The sequence below is a fragment of the Paraphaeosphaeria sporulosa genome (assembly GCF_001642045.1).
Source record: "Paraphaeosphaeria sporulosa strain AP3s5-JAC2a unplaced genomic scaffold CC84scaffold_3, whole genome shotgun sequence".
NCBI lineage: Eukaryota > Fungi > Ascomycota > Dothideomycetes > Pleosporales > Didymosphaeriaceae > Paraphaeosphaeria > Paraphaeosphaeria sporulosa.
Genome location: NW_017253362.1, coordinates 1,979,273 through 1,994,289, shown reverse-complemented (window position 1 = coordinate 1,994,289; position 15,017 = coordinate 1,979,273). Strand labels below are relative to the sequence as shown.

The 15,017-nt window shown below is 51.0% G+C and overlaps 7 protein-coding genes across 7 annotated transcripts; 3 read left to right on the top strand and 4 right to left on the bottom strand.

The window, feature by feature from the left end:
• Positions 1-897: 897 nt before the first annotated feature.
• On the top strand, positions 898-3,424 carry CC84DRAFT_1141420 (uncharacterized protein; the record flags this gene model as incomplete). The annotated part of the gene is made up of 6 exons (XM_018176325.1): positions 898-1,194; positions 1,276-1,345; positions 1,464-1,669; positions 1,730-2,145; positions 2,202-2,804; positions 2,878-3,424. 6 exons carry the CDS (start codon positions 898-900, stop codon positions 3,422-3,424), a joined length of 2,139 nt encoding a protein of 712 aa, XP_018038937.1.
• A 403-nt stretch (positions 3,425-3,827) lies between these two features.
• On the bottom strand, positions 3,828-5,609 carry CC84DRAFT_1239825 (FAD/NAD(P)-binding domain-containing protein; the record flags this gene model as incomplete). The annotated part of the gene is made up of 2 exons (XM_018183988.1): positions 3,828-5,501; positions 5,561-5,609. The coding sequence occupies 2 exons, from the start codon at positions 5,607-5,609 to the stop codon at positions 3,856-3,858; spliced, it is 1,695 nt and encodes a 564-aa protein (XP_018038936.1). The 3' UTR covers positions 3,828-3,855.
• Positions 5,610-6,332: 723 nt separating this feature from the next.
• On the bottom strand, positions 6,333-7,579 carry CC84DRAFT_1203912 (NAD(P)-binding protein). Its single transcript, XM_018181860.1, has 2 exons — positions 6,901-7,579; positions 6,333-6,848 (listed from the first exon to the last, which is right to left on the bottom strand). Exons 1-2 carry the CDS (start codon positions 7,270-7,272, stop codon positions 6,393-6,395), a joined length of 828 nt encoding a protein of 275 aa, XP_018038935.1. The 5' UTR covers positions 7,273-7,579; the 3' UTR covers positions 6,333-6,392.
• A 119-nt stretch (positions 7,580-7,698) lies between these two features.
• CC84DRAFT_1257409 (uncharacterized protein) lies at positions 7,699-9,254 on the top strand (the record flags this gene model as incomplete). The annotated part of the gene is made up of 4 exons (XM_018184729.1): positions 7,699-8,179; positions 8,238-8,665; positions 8,726-8,895; positions 8,948-9,254. The coding sequence occupies exons 1-4, from the start codon at positions 7,855-7,857 to the stop codon at positions 9,252-9,254; spliced, it is 1,230 nt and encodes a 409-aa protein (XP_018038934.1). The 5' UTR covers positions 7,699-7,854.
• A 463-nt stretch (positions 9,255-9,717) lies between these two features.
• CC84DRAFT_1162497 (uncharacterized protein) lies at positions 9,718-10,736 on the top strand. Its single transcript, XM_018178008.1, has one exon. The coding sequence runs from the start codon at positions 9,758-9,760 to the stop codon at positions 10,631-10,633; it is 876 nt and encodes a 291-aa protein (XP_018038933.1). The 5' UTR covers positions 9,718-9,757; the 3' UTR covers positions 10,634-10,736.
• A 1,011-nt stretch (positions 10,737-11,747) lies between these two features.
• On the bottom strand, positions 11,748-12,702 carry CC84DRAFT_1215053 (uncharacterized protein; the record flags this gene model as incomplete). Its single annotated transcript, XM_018182693.1, has 2 exons — positions 11,748-12,219; positions 12,317-12,702. The coding sequence occupies 2 exons, from the start codon at positions 12,700-12,702 to the stop codon at positions 11,748-11,750; spliced, it is 858 nt and encodes a 285-aa protein (XP_018038932.1).
• Positions 12,703-12,984: 282 nt separating this feature from the next.
• On the bottom strand, positions 12,985-14,649 carry CC84DRAFT_1162496 (uncharacterized protein). Its single transcript, XM_018178007.1, has 2 exons — positions 14,148-14,649; positions 12,985-14,086 (listed from the first exon to the last, which is right to left on the bottom strand). The coding sequence occupies exons 1-2, from the start codon at positions 14,202-14,204 to the stop codon at positions 13,097-13,099; spliced, it is 1,047 nt and encodes a 348-aa protein (XP_018038931.1). The 5' UTR covers positions 14,205-14,649; the 3' UTR covers positions 12,985-13,096.
• Positions 14,650-15,017: the final 368 nt, after the last annotated feature.

The following is a 15,017-nucleotide window of genomic DNA, read 5'->3' as shown; positions in this document are numbered from 1 at the left end:
GTAAGGACGAGTGTGGAAAGCGGTACGTAGCGGATGAAGCTGGTTCAATTGTGGATGATGTGGCTCTTGGTTTCAGTCGCAATTGGGGGGAAGAGTTTAACAGCAGATAAATCAATGGCATTGATCAGCTTAAGTATGAGGGCGCCTGCTGGACACGTGTGATTGAAGGTCGCCACATCATATTCGTCACGATGGACAAGATTGCACTACGAGCCTCGCCTTGTGCCCTGGTTGATCTGTATCTACATATGTAGGTAGTGTACAGAGTCATTGTCGAGATGCTTTCGCTCGAAACTAACCGAGTAGCTATTCGTATAAGCGAGTTCACTGTGGCCTTTCAGTGCCTTGATGCTGGCTAGATGGAGCGGAGCGCGACTTCGACAACCTGGAGATGCGCGCTTCACGTGACGTCAGCACGGGCTAGTGTACGCAATGGAGCCCATTTTGTCGAAAATGCCCTCTCTATCGGGCTCCAGCGACGACAACATGGGCGTGCCTATCGCTAGGTCGACTGGGTGGTTAAGTTTCGCGGCGGCCGAGGCAGGGACGATGAGATCGTCTGCCTAGCGGACCATCGCCAATCTTCGGATAGTGCACCTGGTCAGTCTAGAGCACGTGCGCGTCCCGCCCACCGCTTTTAGATTGCCGCTAGTCGTATCATATTCTCCGGGGTTAGCAATTGGAAAGTTGAGCGGCAATTGGGCAGATATGCATCGCAGCTAGGTTCTAACATTATGGCGGCTACTACTCCCTGCCCCCAACACCTTCCGCATTCTTCTTTCTCAACGCAGCACCCGACATCCGCATACCCCGGATTTTCGTCGAGTGGGCCAGCCTGGAGGACCTTCGACACTCTGTCACGTGATGTTTTGATCACACTCAGATTGCAAGTTCACGATGCCCCGTCGGCCAGTGAAGCCCGAGGATAGGCAGCGAGTCGCTCGGGCATGCGATCAATGCAAAGCATCGAAGAAGCGTTGTAATGGGAATCAGCCCTGCGATGCTTGTGGAAAGAAAGGAAGCTCTGAGGCTTGTCACTACACTCGCGGCAGGCGGCGCCACCCATTACCACGACGAAGCTCAACCACCTCACAGAATGTTGGTGTAACTGAACCCAATTCTAGTGAGAACAGGACTTCAGTAGGCGAGTCTATGGTCTCGCCAATGTCCTCTTGGAACGTCCACGGTCAAAGTGTCAGATCATCCGGTAGCGTTCTTTCGGATGGAATCGATGATGAAGGCCATGATGGACCCGAAGACGGCTTCGACGATGAGACGCAAACTTCCTCTAGCGAAGGGATGGATCAACCGCCACTTATGCTATCAAGTGTGAATGGAGAAAAAGGTAAGTTTACCTGAATATTGATGAACGTAGAACACATGCACAGATGGTCTTGCATTGCATGCAGGATTCGAAGCAGTAGAGTCTCTCCGAAATATATGCTGATCCTTGTTCATGCCAGTTTTTGTCGGTAACACGGCAGCAATCTCTTTCCTGCGATTTTTGCAGAAGACGCTAGAGCGCCATGTCGGACCTTCTGGCTTCACTGTCGCAGATGATAGCCACAAGCTCTTCGAGGCAGATACTGCAGACGTAGATCCAAATTCTGTTTACGACAGTTTGAGTATTGACGACAAAAGAGCCTTCGTACAAGTCTTTCTGGATGCCGTAAGTAGTCCTAACGTTTCGCTTTTGCCTTCATGAATTCATTTGCTAATCCGTACGTAGTCAAGCGGCCTTCTAGATCTTTTCTCTTGGGAGGATGTTTTCCGACTCTTAGGGAGCCATGAACCTATAAGCCCCAGTGCGATACAGCCTACCTCCCAACGGCTGAGTAGTCTCGAGACCGCATCTCTGTACCTCATGATCGCGATCGGAGCACAGTGTCGCCAAAGCGTTGACGACGCCACGTGGGCATCGAAGCTGTTCTCCTACGCTCGAAAGCTGGCACTCGAGGGAATGCTGGCAAATCCGAGCCTGGACCTAGTTCGAGTTTTTCTCTTAATGGCTTTCTACATGTTCGGGGCATGTCGTCGCAACTCAGCTTTCATGTACCTCGGTGTAGCATCGAAGGCTGCTGATATTCTGGGTCTGCACTCGTCTACGCAGTACAAGCACCTACCACAGGAGGCTAAGGACGCGAGGTAAGTCGAGCCATGTTACTTGGTGAATATATATTAAGCTAATTTGATGGTCATAGACTCCGAACAGCCAAAAGTCTGCGCGTATTCGACGTCATTTGCAACTCCATACTTGGCCGCCCAAGTAGCACTCCGTCTGTGCGAACAGGCCGCACGAGCTACGTGACGAAGAGTTCTGATATGAACCCTGAAGTCACGTATAAGGCCTTGGCCTTGGGAGCATCATATGAAATCTCCGCCATCCTCAACGAAGCTGTTGCTAAGTCCGCTGAAGTCGGCTTGGACATGGAAACAACCGAGGCCTTCGTACTAGCTCTGCGGCAACGCAGTCGCACGTTTCCACCAATCCTGCGACATCATGGCAGCGATAACGACTTTGATACACGACACATCACTATTGGTAATGTCCATGTGGCCGGTTCATATTATTTCAGTGTCATTTTGGTCACTCGGCATTGCTTGATCCGCCATGTCGTACCTTTGCTTTCAGGGCAGGCACGCAACTCGCTTGAACAAGCCCAGGGCGCGAAATCCGCCACAACCGAGGATACAAAAGTTGCGCATCTGGCAGACGCCTGCATCGACGCAGCGTCACTCATGGCGCAAATGTGTCACCAAGTCATGAAATCTGGCATGTTGGTCGGAAACATGTGTATTCTCAAGTGAGTTAATCCCGTCGCTCACCGCTTCGTGTCATCCAAAACTCCAACACACCTTCGTGCTAATCTCGATCAGGGCTTGGATCTTCGCGACCGGGCTTGTCCTGGGCTTCTCTTTACTTGTAGAAGATGGTCCTAACTTTGCACAGAAACGCGCAGCGTTCTTAAAGTCTCTCCATGTTCTGGGAGAGCTGAAGCGGATGAGTCCCCAAGCTGAGCAGTACTACAACATCCTCATGAGCTTCCATCAATCTATCAAGTCATACCGAGAACAGCTCGACCGGGAAAAACAAGAATCTCGCCCAACGCTGGTTGACTGCGTTTTCTTGACAGACTTTACAGCCGACTTGAACGATGCGGAACATATTGCCACCCAGCTTCCGAGCCCAGATACGACTCTCCTAGAACCCTCTTTGGCGGAGTGGCCTCTTGAGCTCGACCAGATGGGGGCTGTTGCGAACGATGTGGGACCCATAGACCCCGCATTGATGGGCGACAACGACATCATCATGCGTATGCTTTGGGACGTTGATAGGTATGCCGGTGAATATCTCGATCCTCTGCTACCCGAAGTGGATGTGGGTTTGGGTTGCTCGGCGCACATTGAAGGGCCATTAGCATAAATTAATGATATCATGATGCATGGATTCGAGTGGAATTCAATTTACTACCTTGAATAGAGCCCCCATTTTCCGGCTCACGATTTGAACCATGTTTCTCTAAATCCTCAACTTTGGTAGTCCCAAGTTTTTACTGTAGCACAGTATAAGCATCTTACATCGTGCGGTATTCCAAGCCCCTTCAAATTTCTACCATGTTAAGCTATGCTAAGCTATCACTCCTTATCAAATTCAACGATTGGGAAAATAATATTCGAATATGACACTAATGTCAGAAGTACATGTAGTATTTGTCTTTCTACAACCTCGAGACACTAACTCATAGAAGCATTGAATTCGCGCTGATAATCCAATCCGTGTTAATATAATCACGCAGCGATAATAACATCATCGCCGGGAAGCGCGAGCAATCACACCGACGCCCCTTTTCTCGTTCATTTCCCCACGATCCCATTCTTTGTCCTATACTCATCCAACACCCCATTGTAGTCTTTAGGACAGTATGGCGACAAAAGTTCCTTGATGAAAGAGCCTTTTCGCTTGTTCCGAACCCCTATGTCCCGAAGGAGCATATCGACGTAAGGAATGCCTTCAAAGACAAAGTCCGGAAGACTGGCACCGTATCCACAGGGGTACCGCCACTTACCCCACTGTGTGTGCATCATGATCTCGCGGGTTACCTCGTCTTGGGTCTTTGCCTCGCGTTCCAGACGGCCATCAAAATAAGCTGTGATCCATAGGCCTTGGGTGCTAGCGCATATTGCAGTGCTGACCGTGGAGATCATGCCTGCGAAGGCAAAGTTCCGCTTCGCAAGCATGCCTGACGGAATCATAAAGCGGTAGTATCGAAGAGGCTCCGAAGCCTTCTTGGGTTTAGATCGTAGAGTGGGCTGCTTCTCCAGAATTGGAAAGTCCTTCAGCACTTTAGTGTCGTACTCAAGGCTAAGGTTCGCCTGCTCCTTCTCATCTATGGGCAGGCCCAAGCCTGTCTTGTCCAGACCGACAAACGTAATAGTCGACTCTTTTTTCCAGCCCGTGGAGCAGATCATAGCATCTGCTATGAGTTCGTCCCCATTCTCAAGCACAACCTTTCCAAGTGCGAGATGGTCAATGTTCTCGATGTGGACACGAACCTTCCCATCGCGGATCATGTCGAAGAAGCTGGTATTGTAGTTGAGAATGCTCAACCCGCTGCCGATCCAGAACACGGAATGCCAAGGCTTCAACTTCTGAAGCTCTGGGTGATTGTCGTATTGATTCCGCTGCAAGACATCGTTACCCATCACTTTCCAGAAGCCCCGGACGAGCATTCGTCCGAGGGAAGTCTTCTCTAGGAATTTTCGCACCCTGCCAAAGCCGTCCTCGTGACCCCATGGACAAGGACTGAACCAAGATAAGGCTCGAACGTTGAGGATGGTGTCGATACGGTGCTCAAGTGGCGTCACCTTCCGAGGTGCAATCCAAACAGGACCATTGCTATCAGGCTTGATGACCAGATCGACAGTAGCACCACTTTCAACCATAGCGTATGCTACATCGTAGGCAGACTTTGCACCACCGACTACAACGACGTTCTTTGCCCCTTTGAGCTCATCTGCTCTCCGACAAAAGTCTTTCGCGTGGAACAATGGCTTTCCAAAACTCTCGGCACCCTTGTATGACGGAAGATTAGGTGTTGATGTGAGACCCGTTGCAAGGATGAGCTTTTCTGTCTGGACTTTCCTTTCACCGCTCGGAGAAGTCACCGTCAATGTCCATCCAGATTCCGTAGATTCGACAAGGCCGACAGTCGAGTTGAATTGCAGCCTCTCATAAATGCCGTAGTGTTTGGAGAAGTCGGTCAGGTATCGGTTCAACACTGCGCCAGGGATATGGCCGAGTTCTTGCACACCGTAGACCTCTTTTTTCATAGGGAAGTCAGGGAACTCGTAGCTACCAAGCATGTTGTTGCTCTTGAGTCCTGGGTACAAGCGCTTTTCGGACCATGTGCCTCCGACCGAGTCGTTGGATTCTATAACAGCTATCTTGTGATCGGGATGGGACTGGATGTATGCTCGTGCGGCTCCAAGGCCAAACCACCCTATTTTAACCCTTTAGTATGATCTTTTCAGTTTAACCGACAAGTACAAGCGAGCATACCGGAACCGACCACGACGAGATCGTAGGCCTCAGGTAATGTTGCAATCATGGTGGGGCGCGGAAACACAAGAACAATTGGCAAGATTGAGATAAAGGTGAAGAGGAGACGCGCCTGGCGAAGGTGATTGGCGTCGCTAAAAGATTGTGAGTTCTTCGTAAAGCTTGACCGATTTGTATGATATGATGCGAGTAGATTGGTGAAGATTGGTGAAGATTGGTGAAGATTGGTGAGGATAGCTGAGATCTTGCTCACGAAGTCGTCGAAGTTTACGGATATACAAATCAGTGGCCCAATGCAACGCTATCGGCTTCATTTGATCTGGGGTAAGCGTCTGATCCCATTGTGGGGTAAGTGTTCTCAACCTTAGCGTTATCTGGCGTCGGATAGTGTCCCACAGCTCTCAGGGAAACTAATTTCGGCTAGATATGTTACCAATGATAGCAGTACACACAGTCCGGACCGACTTAGTAGTGCGCATCCCGCTAGATGTGGCGGATAACGTACCTAGATCTTCAAATCATCGCCTATCATCGCAGAGGGAGTTTCCCCGACCGCGGCAGTAGTTCGTCCTTCGGCGCCTTCCCCTAACGACCCACAACCGCGCGTGCATGTGATACGCAAAAATGCACAGTAAGAGACGGTTGTGAACACTGCGTCTGTTCCTGAAGCAGGGGCGGTATAATGGAGTTGTAATAATGGTGTTTACTGGAATGAAGTTCTCACAACGAGAGGTATATTTTACACAGCGTGTTGAAACATAGCGAGAATCCAGGAACACGTTTGATATGAAATTTCTATCTGCCCGGAATCTGATGCAATTTAGACAGGAATTCATGATGGTGGGCTGATGACTCCGTCAATGGTCCCAGCATGAAGACCCCCAGTGATTTGGATATCCGCCGCGGTTGTGTGTCTTGAAGCGTCACTAAGAAGATAGATAATAGCGCCAGTCAAGTCGTTCTGGGTGCTCAGTCGCTGCAATGGGGGAGCGAGCCACATCTGATCTCCTTCTCTCTTGCTTTTGGACGCACGCACGTTGCGTGTCATCTCTGAATCAACAAACCCCGGGGAGATGGTGTTGACTCGGATATTGTGCTTCGCTAGCTCCACTGCAAGCGCTTTGGATAGCATGAGGATGCCGCCCTTGGATGCATTATATGCTGCCATTCGGTATCCTGGCAGACCAATGTGTGATGATTGCGAAGCAATAAGCACAATACTGCCAGCGGTCCCTTGCTTGATGATTTGCTTCGTCACCCGTTGGACGATGAAGAATGTGCCCCGGACCTGAGACATGTCAGCGACAGGTCTAGTTGTGAGTGCTCGAACGAGATCCTACATTGATATCCTGGATGCGCGTAAACTCATCCCAGGTCTGGTCGACGAAGGGTTTGTCAATAGCGATGCCCGCTGCAGGCACACAGCCGTCAATTGATCCAAGTGCCTCAAGTGCTTTGTCGAATCCCGCATTTAGACTCTCTTGTTGTGTGAGATCTGTCTTGAAGTAGAAAGTCTTGACATTGTATTTCGAAGCAAGGCTGTTGAACTCTTCGACCGGTTTATCCTGGATATCCAAAACAGCCACATTGCCTCCCAACTCGGCAATAGCTCGTGTCCCAGCAAACCCGATACCCTGTGCACCACCGGTAACCAAGTAGTTTCGGCCTCGCAGCTCGAACATAGGCCGCACATCGTCAAGCTTGTCTGCCATTGCGATAAATTCGAGACCGTGAAGGATAGTGGGTTATGGTGAGCGTGGTTTCGGGTGAGTTCTTTGCGTCTTGTAAATGTCACCTTTCCCGATGGTAGAACATGTCAAATTGTACAGATAGATTCGCACGCGGATACCTGCCAGATTCCGCTAAAAGCTATTTGTCCGAAAATCCAACCGCACGCGGCCGGTCCTCCGTCACGCTGGGTACGCACGTGCAACTGCGAATCGTCCGTTAGAGAACTTTTGATGTGGGCTAAAGATTATGGTCGGCAAGGTTCCTTCGATACATAGCAGTATCCGACAAGACACCCGGGGGGACGCGTGTTCTAGCCGATCCCTGGAAGGTATCTGAGGGGCGATAAGCCGGTGATCGCACGCTAGATTGCCTAGTCCTTTCCGTACCGCGGCACAGCGAGAACGTGCCCAACCACCAAAAGCGCATTACTTACATCACGGCTATTGATCTATAGTACTTGCATTGTCGTAAATTTGTCCGGAAGGGGTCATCAGTCAACAATAAATCAGTATTGTTTTTGTCCACATCGTTCAAGCGACTTTCTACTTTCTCACACCCTCAAAATGTTCAACGACATCACGCAGCCTCCGCCACCACTACCAACCGCGGCCCTCCGAACCCTGAGCAAAGGCGTGTCCATACTATCCCCACTGACTCGCAGAGGGCACGGCCCAGGTGTTATCTTGCTTGTCCCAGACTCCGACGCATCCACCAAGATCATAGAAGGAGTTCCATCACATCTCGTCAAATGGGCCGAGGAAGGCTATGCTGTTGTTGAGATCCAGCAGCAAGCGCTACAAAATAATACCAAGGATGCACTGAGCCAAGCAATCGATGCGCTAAAGCGACTTGAAACGTGTACACCCAAAGAGAAGATTGGAGTTGTTGGTATGTTGTGAGCTGAAAGAACCCCTCTCTGCTAAAGCTAACGGTATCCTGCACGTAGCATATGATCCCACATGCTGGAGCCTTGCCGCAGAGACAGTGAACAGTGTCTCTGAAGTTGCGGCCACAGTCGTGTACGCGGATATTGCTCAGCACAACTCCATTGCTGTGTCCAGAAGTCCATCCATCTACCATTTAGCAGGCAAAGGGAGTGACAGACCATTGAGGTCGGAGAATTTGACCGTGTACTACTATCCAGAAGTACAGTCCTACACTTTTGCCATTCCCTTCCAGAAAACCTTCCATTATGGTCAGGAGGCGTTATCACATACCAGAAGCCTCACACATCTCAAAAAACGGATGGATGGCCCTTGGTTCGATCTCGAGCTCATCTGGGAAGAGCACACCTACTACGAATTCGCTGATCGCTCTGTTGAGCACACCATGAGCACGATGGTTCAAGAGCCATACGTCAACCATGTTCCGACTGTATGAAAAAAAAAAACACCAGGGTCCTCGTCATATCAATATGCTGACTGATGGATCTAGCTCACGGGTGGTGTAGGCCGAGCCTCTTTGACTAACTTCTACGCCCACAACTTTATATTCAACAACTCCGCGGACACAAGTCTTGAGCTTACTAGTCGATCAATTGCTATTGATCGCGTAATCGACGAATTCATCTTCACTTTCACTCACGATCGCGAGCTCGACTGGCTGTACGTAACACTCCTCGTGTGTTGTGTGACTATACTAACCACAGGTGCCTAGCCTCCCTGGAGTTCCACCAACCAACCTTAAAGTTGAGGTCCCATTTAATGCTGTGGTGAACATTCGGGGTGATCGCCTGTACCATGAACATATAAGCTGGGACCAGGGCACGGTCTTGCGGCAACTGGGTCTGCTGCCAGAGTATCTACCCTTCCCGTACGCACTGCCAGACGGGATGACTCCTGCGCCTGGCAAGCGAATTGAATATCGTGTACCAGTGGCTGGTACGGATGCAGCAGACAAGTTGAGGGATAGGAACTCGGTGCCGTCTAATCAGATGTTTGATTTTAAGATCAGGGAAGTTTAGATTGACCTAGGAAGAATTTCTACATTTGAAACGCTCTAACAGCGTGACAATCGTTTGATGCCGGGAATTTGCTTTTGAATCTAGGAAGGTGGCGCATGCCTTGCATAGAGTCGGCTGGGGTGCGCCCTACCCTTCTACTTCCATGCGGCTCTTCACCATTTCTGACGCTCGCAGCGATTCGCGAAGAAGGCAAGAAACTTTGGTGGACCCTCACGAGAATAAGTTGAAGTGTTTTTGCACTTGGATACCCCGGTCTTGCGAGATGCTCGGCTTCTTACACGCGCAACTACCCAATGTTGGCACGTCGCATGCCACGCCGCTGCGAGTTTTAGGCAGCAACCAATCAACTCCATCCATCGCTTGTTCATTGACCAACCACCTTCATTCTCCAAGGCGGCGCCAATTGTTCAAATACAGCCCCTTCTAATCGATGGTGTAGCTAAATAATTCTACCATCTACCAAGCTATCGAGACTAAAGCAACCGAATTTTCGGATCGCCAATATGAATACGTCTGACAACTGGTCTGCCCGGAACTGGCAGGACCCACGGATTGACACCAAGAATCAACGTATCGCCGCACTCCTCGTTCCACCAGGGCCACTAGGACCATTCCACCCGGCCCATCGCTACGTCCCGCATCCCGCAGAAACGCCCCTTCAGTCCACCACGCCACTCCTACGCTTCCCAACAGAACTCCACCTCGAAATCTTCGGCCACATCCGCGCAGACGGAGACACGTTTGAAGATACCAGGCTGATGTCTGAATCACGCGCGAAACAGGTGTTTGGAGATCCGCACGCCTGGCTCTGGACTGTGCTCGCACTCCGCGGCACATCTCGCTTGTTCAGATACATGCTTCCACCTCTAACCCACGACGAGCTTCTCGACTTGGAACTCACATTGCGGGCTACGAGTAGAGGTCTACAGGCATGCAGATATTGCCTTTGCCTCCGCCACACCAGCCACTTCTCTCACGCACAGACCCGGCAACGCGGCGTGCCTATTGATGCTGTACTTGGATGGGCAGGGTACAGCGTCAAGTCGAGAGAGAAGCGGGCAAAGAGGTTCTGCGTGGACTGTGGATTTGCGAAGGCTATCAACCCAGAGCTGGATATTGGAAAGGTGAGGTATGGGAAAGGTAGTGATGTCGTGGTGGGCGAGAGCGAGGGCGAGAGGTGGGTTTGGTGCTGGTGGTGCGAAAAGTTGAAGAGAGGAAAAGAGGCTGGGATGCTAGGGAAGGAAGCTTGTACTGGTAGCTGCGTTTCGTGTTGCGAAAAGCGTGCATGCAAGGGTGCATGTGTGCGCGAAGAGCAGGACAGAAGGAGGACAGCAGCAGAGGAGTGGATTATTGAGAGGCGCGAATTGGAGCTGGACTGATGATTAGGTGTGCTATGTCAGATGATCAGTCTGAGATCATCTATCCAAAGGGCTGGGAATAGAACATGTAAGTCTGTCCTAAGTGAGAAGAATTTGACATCCCGCCGTAAGACCAGTACATCCTAGAATTTAATACAACAATATTATTTTAGAACTAAGTCTCCGAAGAAAAGACGAAAGCCAGATGATGAGAAAGTGCTCAAGTTCAAGAAACACAATTACGAGAGCTCCTACCTCGCACTCCATGCCTTGTCGCGGTAGTTTGGGAACTGGAAACGCATCACTTTGGGTTTGCATCATTTTTTATTAACGGTGAAGTTACAAGCCAAACTAAAGAGCGATCCTTCCTCCATGGTAGCATAGGATATGTGAAAGCACTGTCTTACGATCTGAACGTCGACCTGCTGCTGTTTATGTTACTATTCGCACAATGCTCGTCGTCTGAATTGCATCGATGCTACAGACCTGGATCTCGAACGATTCTCCCGCCGAATTGATGAACGTCACAATTTCCACCCTCCTGAATCGCTTGTATGTGCGAGGGAGGGTCTCAAGCAGCAAAGCATAAAGGGAATGCTTTCTACTAGCAAGATTATTGCATAGCCTTGCCAACCTTCACCAGGTCCCCCAGATCTGTATCCTTGTCGGTGGCTAATAGGGAGCAGGCATATCCTTCGATCATCTTCTCGAACAGGCAACCCCGCGTTTTCTACCGTCCTTACGCGCACTGTGCTTCGTTGCGAAACCACGCGATTCATTTGCGTGCAAGTAGAAGTCCTCGGGGGTCACATTCTCCAGCAACATACCGCGGACATCCAACACAATACTTGAGCCCTGCGGCAAAGCTAATCGTTTATCTCCAAGTGAAAGGACTTCAAACAACAGTGGCAGAAAAATGTGCACGTTGATGTAAGTGTGAGCTGCGGGAGGCATGCGGGCACACGCTGCGTGTCTTGCATCAATTAGGATTGGCCCGGGACACACGCCTCAGTGCCTGCGCTGTTTTTTCATCACTTATGTAGTGAAGACACGTCGCTATTGCCTTTGCGCAGTCATTCAGGTATTCTGAACCACACAGAAACAATCCAATGGACTTCAAGTAGCCCCATTCGCCTCAATCCGCCTCTCCTTCCTCCAAGATTGGCCTCGTCAGCCTAACATTACACCCTCCCATATCCCAGTCAACCCGACAACTCGCATAGGGCAGAACGACTTCATATTCTCTCGGCGTTCTCACCCTCTTCACCGCGTCCACCAAAATCTCCTCTACCCCTAACCAATGCCCCTCCCAAATTCCTTCTGGGCTGGGATCTATGATGGAAACTCTCAGGTCCCTGAGCGACTTCATGCGTGCCAGAATATCCCAGCCCTTCTCCCAATTCGCTGTATCCTCCGGATATGCGGGCCGCTTTGAGGAGGGATTCCGGCGGAAATACGGCATGCCGCGGATAGTCCATTTGAGGCGCAAAGTACGGATGGTATTGAGCCGCTGCTGGGGGACGTGTGAGGGGAGGAAGAGCAGGTGTGTAATGTGCAAGAGCGAGAAGACGTGCGGGGAGTAGAGGTGCGATGCTGCTTCCGTATACCTGTGCAGGTCAGTACAACACACCCGGTTTCTCATCGACTACTTGGAGAACAAGAATCACTCACATCCTCCTGCAAACAACCAACATCCTCACGCACGCTCCGCTCAGCCTCCCACACTGGGAACCGCCCACCAGTACCTTACACCCGCACTCCCCGTCGCCTCCGTCGCCCCTGCAGATGAAATGCCCGAACCGCTTCTTCGCAAACAACAAATGCACCGTTTCTTCCCCAACAACATACTCGTAAACCATCTTCCTAATCTCAATAGGTAGCATCGCGAAGAACGCGCTCTGGCCTTGCATGTGCGTGCGCGCTTCCAGCTCTTCGTCCACCTCAGACGTAAGACTAATCACGCTTTTACGCCTCTTCAACGTGCCATGGTTCGGCTCGGCAGGCTTCCTGCTCAGTATCGAGCGCTTCGGGCGGTCTTTCTCTTTCTTCGAGCTCGAGGGCGGCTCGATGTCGTGTGGGATCCAGCGCATGGTGGGGAGGAGAGCGGAGAGTTTCCTCATCACGGTCACGGCGACGAAGACACACAATGGCAGGATGTCACTGGGCTTGCATTGGGCTGTACATAAGTGTGGGTGTCATGGAATGCGGGAGCTGAGCTGTCTTTGTGGGGTGACACGCGAGGGGTGGCGGGGAAGGTTGCGATCGGCGCTGCCCTGTGCATCGGGGCTGAGCTTGTTTCGGACAAGCTTTGGGCGGGAAGAGGCAAGCACCGAGCCTTTCCTTGTGCTCGCAAACTGGGCCGGCAAATTGTCGAGAGGCAAAAATAGCATCTGATTGAATAAAAGATAGGTGAAGGAGGCTGCGATAGCGTATGAGACTGATCAGAGCCTCCTTCGTGCCGGCCTCTCAACCTAGCGACACCAATCATGCAACATGATATCTCTCCAAGTACCAAGGCTTTCCTCTCGCGATGATCTCCTTTCTCAACAGATCTTCGTCGACCTTGTGTTCAGTAATATAACCCTTCTCCTCGCTCAAGATGTCAAGCTGCAACCACTTCAGAAAAGCACCAATGCCTTTCATGGTTTGCTCAAGTCCGTTCTCTCGTAGGTAGTCCCATCCCTGTTCCAGACGCTGTTCTGAGCACCACGCTTGCGCAAGCTCCTGCGCAGCCTCTCGCTTCTCTGCCTGGTCCACGGGCGGCTTTTTCGGCGCAGGCGTAAATGTTGGCTTGAAGCGCCCGCCTTTGGTCTTGAACCAGAGGTCCGAGTCAGATATGTAGGGAACAAGCTTCCAGACTAGCCCTTCGCCTTCGCCCGTGACACCAAACGTTGCTGCGAAAGGGCACCGAGCGGCAATCGTATCGGCAAGCGGCTCAAGTGCGTCAATCGTTCTTTGTGGTTCTTCCGGATAAAGTACAGAGCGGTAGGTACCCGCGCGCGAGATGTTGTAGATGTCGTCTTCGACAGCTTCGATATCTGCGTAATCGACGTCTGCAACCCAGCTGCCATTGATCTTGGCAGAGATAATGACGAGCCGCCGAGAGAGCTTGGAGATGGCGACGCCTTTTTGAATCTTCTCGCCGACCCACTCCCCAGCTATCGTGACGGGTAACGCAGTGTCCAGCGTCTCTTCCGGGTTCAGTTTCTTCCATCGAACTAGAAATTCGTCGCGCAATCTGAGAATGGCAGGTCGTTTGGTGGACATAGACTTTGCGAAACCTAAGTTATCCGCCGTTTCTAGCAAGACTGAATTGTTGCGGGACTGGAGGGTTATGGTGTTGTCGCTCGAAACCAGGATGTCTGCGTGTGTCCCATGGAGTTTGACGGTACCAACAATAGATATAGGGCCGGTAACTGGTTCTTCCTCGGGCTTATCTGGATCGCGAAGCTTGTACTTTAGCGTTTTGATGACCTGCTCATTACAACTAGGTCAGCTCGAGTATAGAGGGCAATGCAAAAATCGTGTGACTCACCTCTTTGATATGGGTGGTGATCTTGGGATAGAGCGTCGACTTTGACTCAGAAGCCATGGTCGCGGCAATAAGGTCAGATTTATCCTCCCCTAGAATGTTCCTCGTGTCGTACAACTGTATCAAGTATCGCGTCTATCATATGGAAGTGAGGAAGGATAGACAAGTACTGTGAGAATGCTGTATAAGTTCGAGTAAACCTATTCTCATGCAAATGACCAAAGCTCGGGAATGTGAGGCGATTCCAACGCAAATGCTGGGTATACAATCCAGTTGTGTTGAGACGAAAGGTGGTATCTAGTCGTTACTCGAACATCTAAACGCGGAACGAGAATCGCGCGTGCTGTCCGAAACCATGGGTACTGTGGCGCAGCGCCTTAGGCCACCAGACTGGAAGCATTAAAGCTCACTTATATAGGGAAACACTGTGATGGACGCGAGGTACATTCGCGCGTTTGTTGATAACAAGTGCAGATGATAGCAGGAGCGGGAGGTTCGTCGCTGCATCAGCTCCGGGCTCTGAGCGCTGATTGGCTGCCTAGCGAGACCGTTCAATGCAGGAGAGAGCCGCAAGTTGTTTCTTGAGACCACACACCAAGACGAAGTGCTACTGCTCTGCAAATCTCGTCGCATTCCAGACGGTACCATATCTCTTCGTCCAAGATGCTTGCCCGACGGCAACTGATGCCCCGCCGTTTGGTCGGCCACACATCAGGCCTTCTGCACCTGCGTGACGGAACGTGGAAACCTCTACGAAGTGCTCGAAACGACCGGACACCGACCGGATTCGGTGTCCTGAAAACATGAGATAGTGTAACTTCAGCGTTGGACTTAGGCAAACGTGTTTCAAGAGTGGTGTTATGGCCTAGTGGG

Coding starts and splice junctions, on each gene's coding strand:
- CC84DRAFT_1203912 (XM_018181860.1), bottom strand. CDS start 7,272: ATGGCAGACAAGCTTGACGATGTGCGGCCTATGTTCGAGCTGCGAGGC. Junction 6,849..6,900: donor CGCGCATCCAGGATATCAAT/GTAGGATCTCGT, acceptor GACATGTCTCAG/GTCCGGGGCACATTCTTCAT.
- CC84DRAFT_1162497 (XM_018178008.1), top strand. CDS start 9,758: ATGAATACGTCTGACAACTGGTCTGCCCGGAACTGGCAGGACCCACGG.
- CC84DRAFT_1162496 (XM_018178007.1), bottom strand. CDS start 14,204: ATGGCTTCTGAGTCAAAGTCGACGCTCTATCCCAAGATCACCACCCAT. Junction 14,087..14,147: donor TCACCACCCATATCAAAGAG/GTGAGTCACACG, acceptor TGTAATGAGCAG/GTCATCAAAACGCTAAAGTA.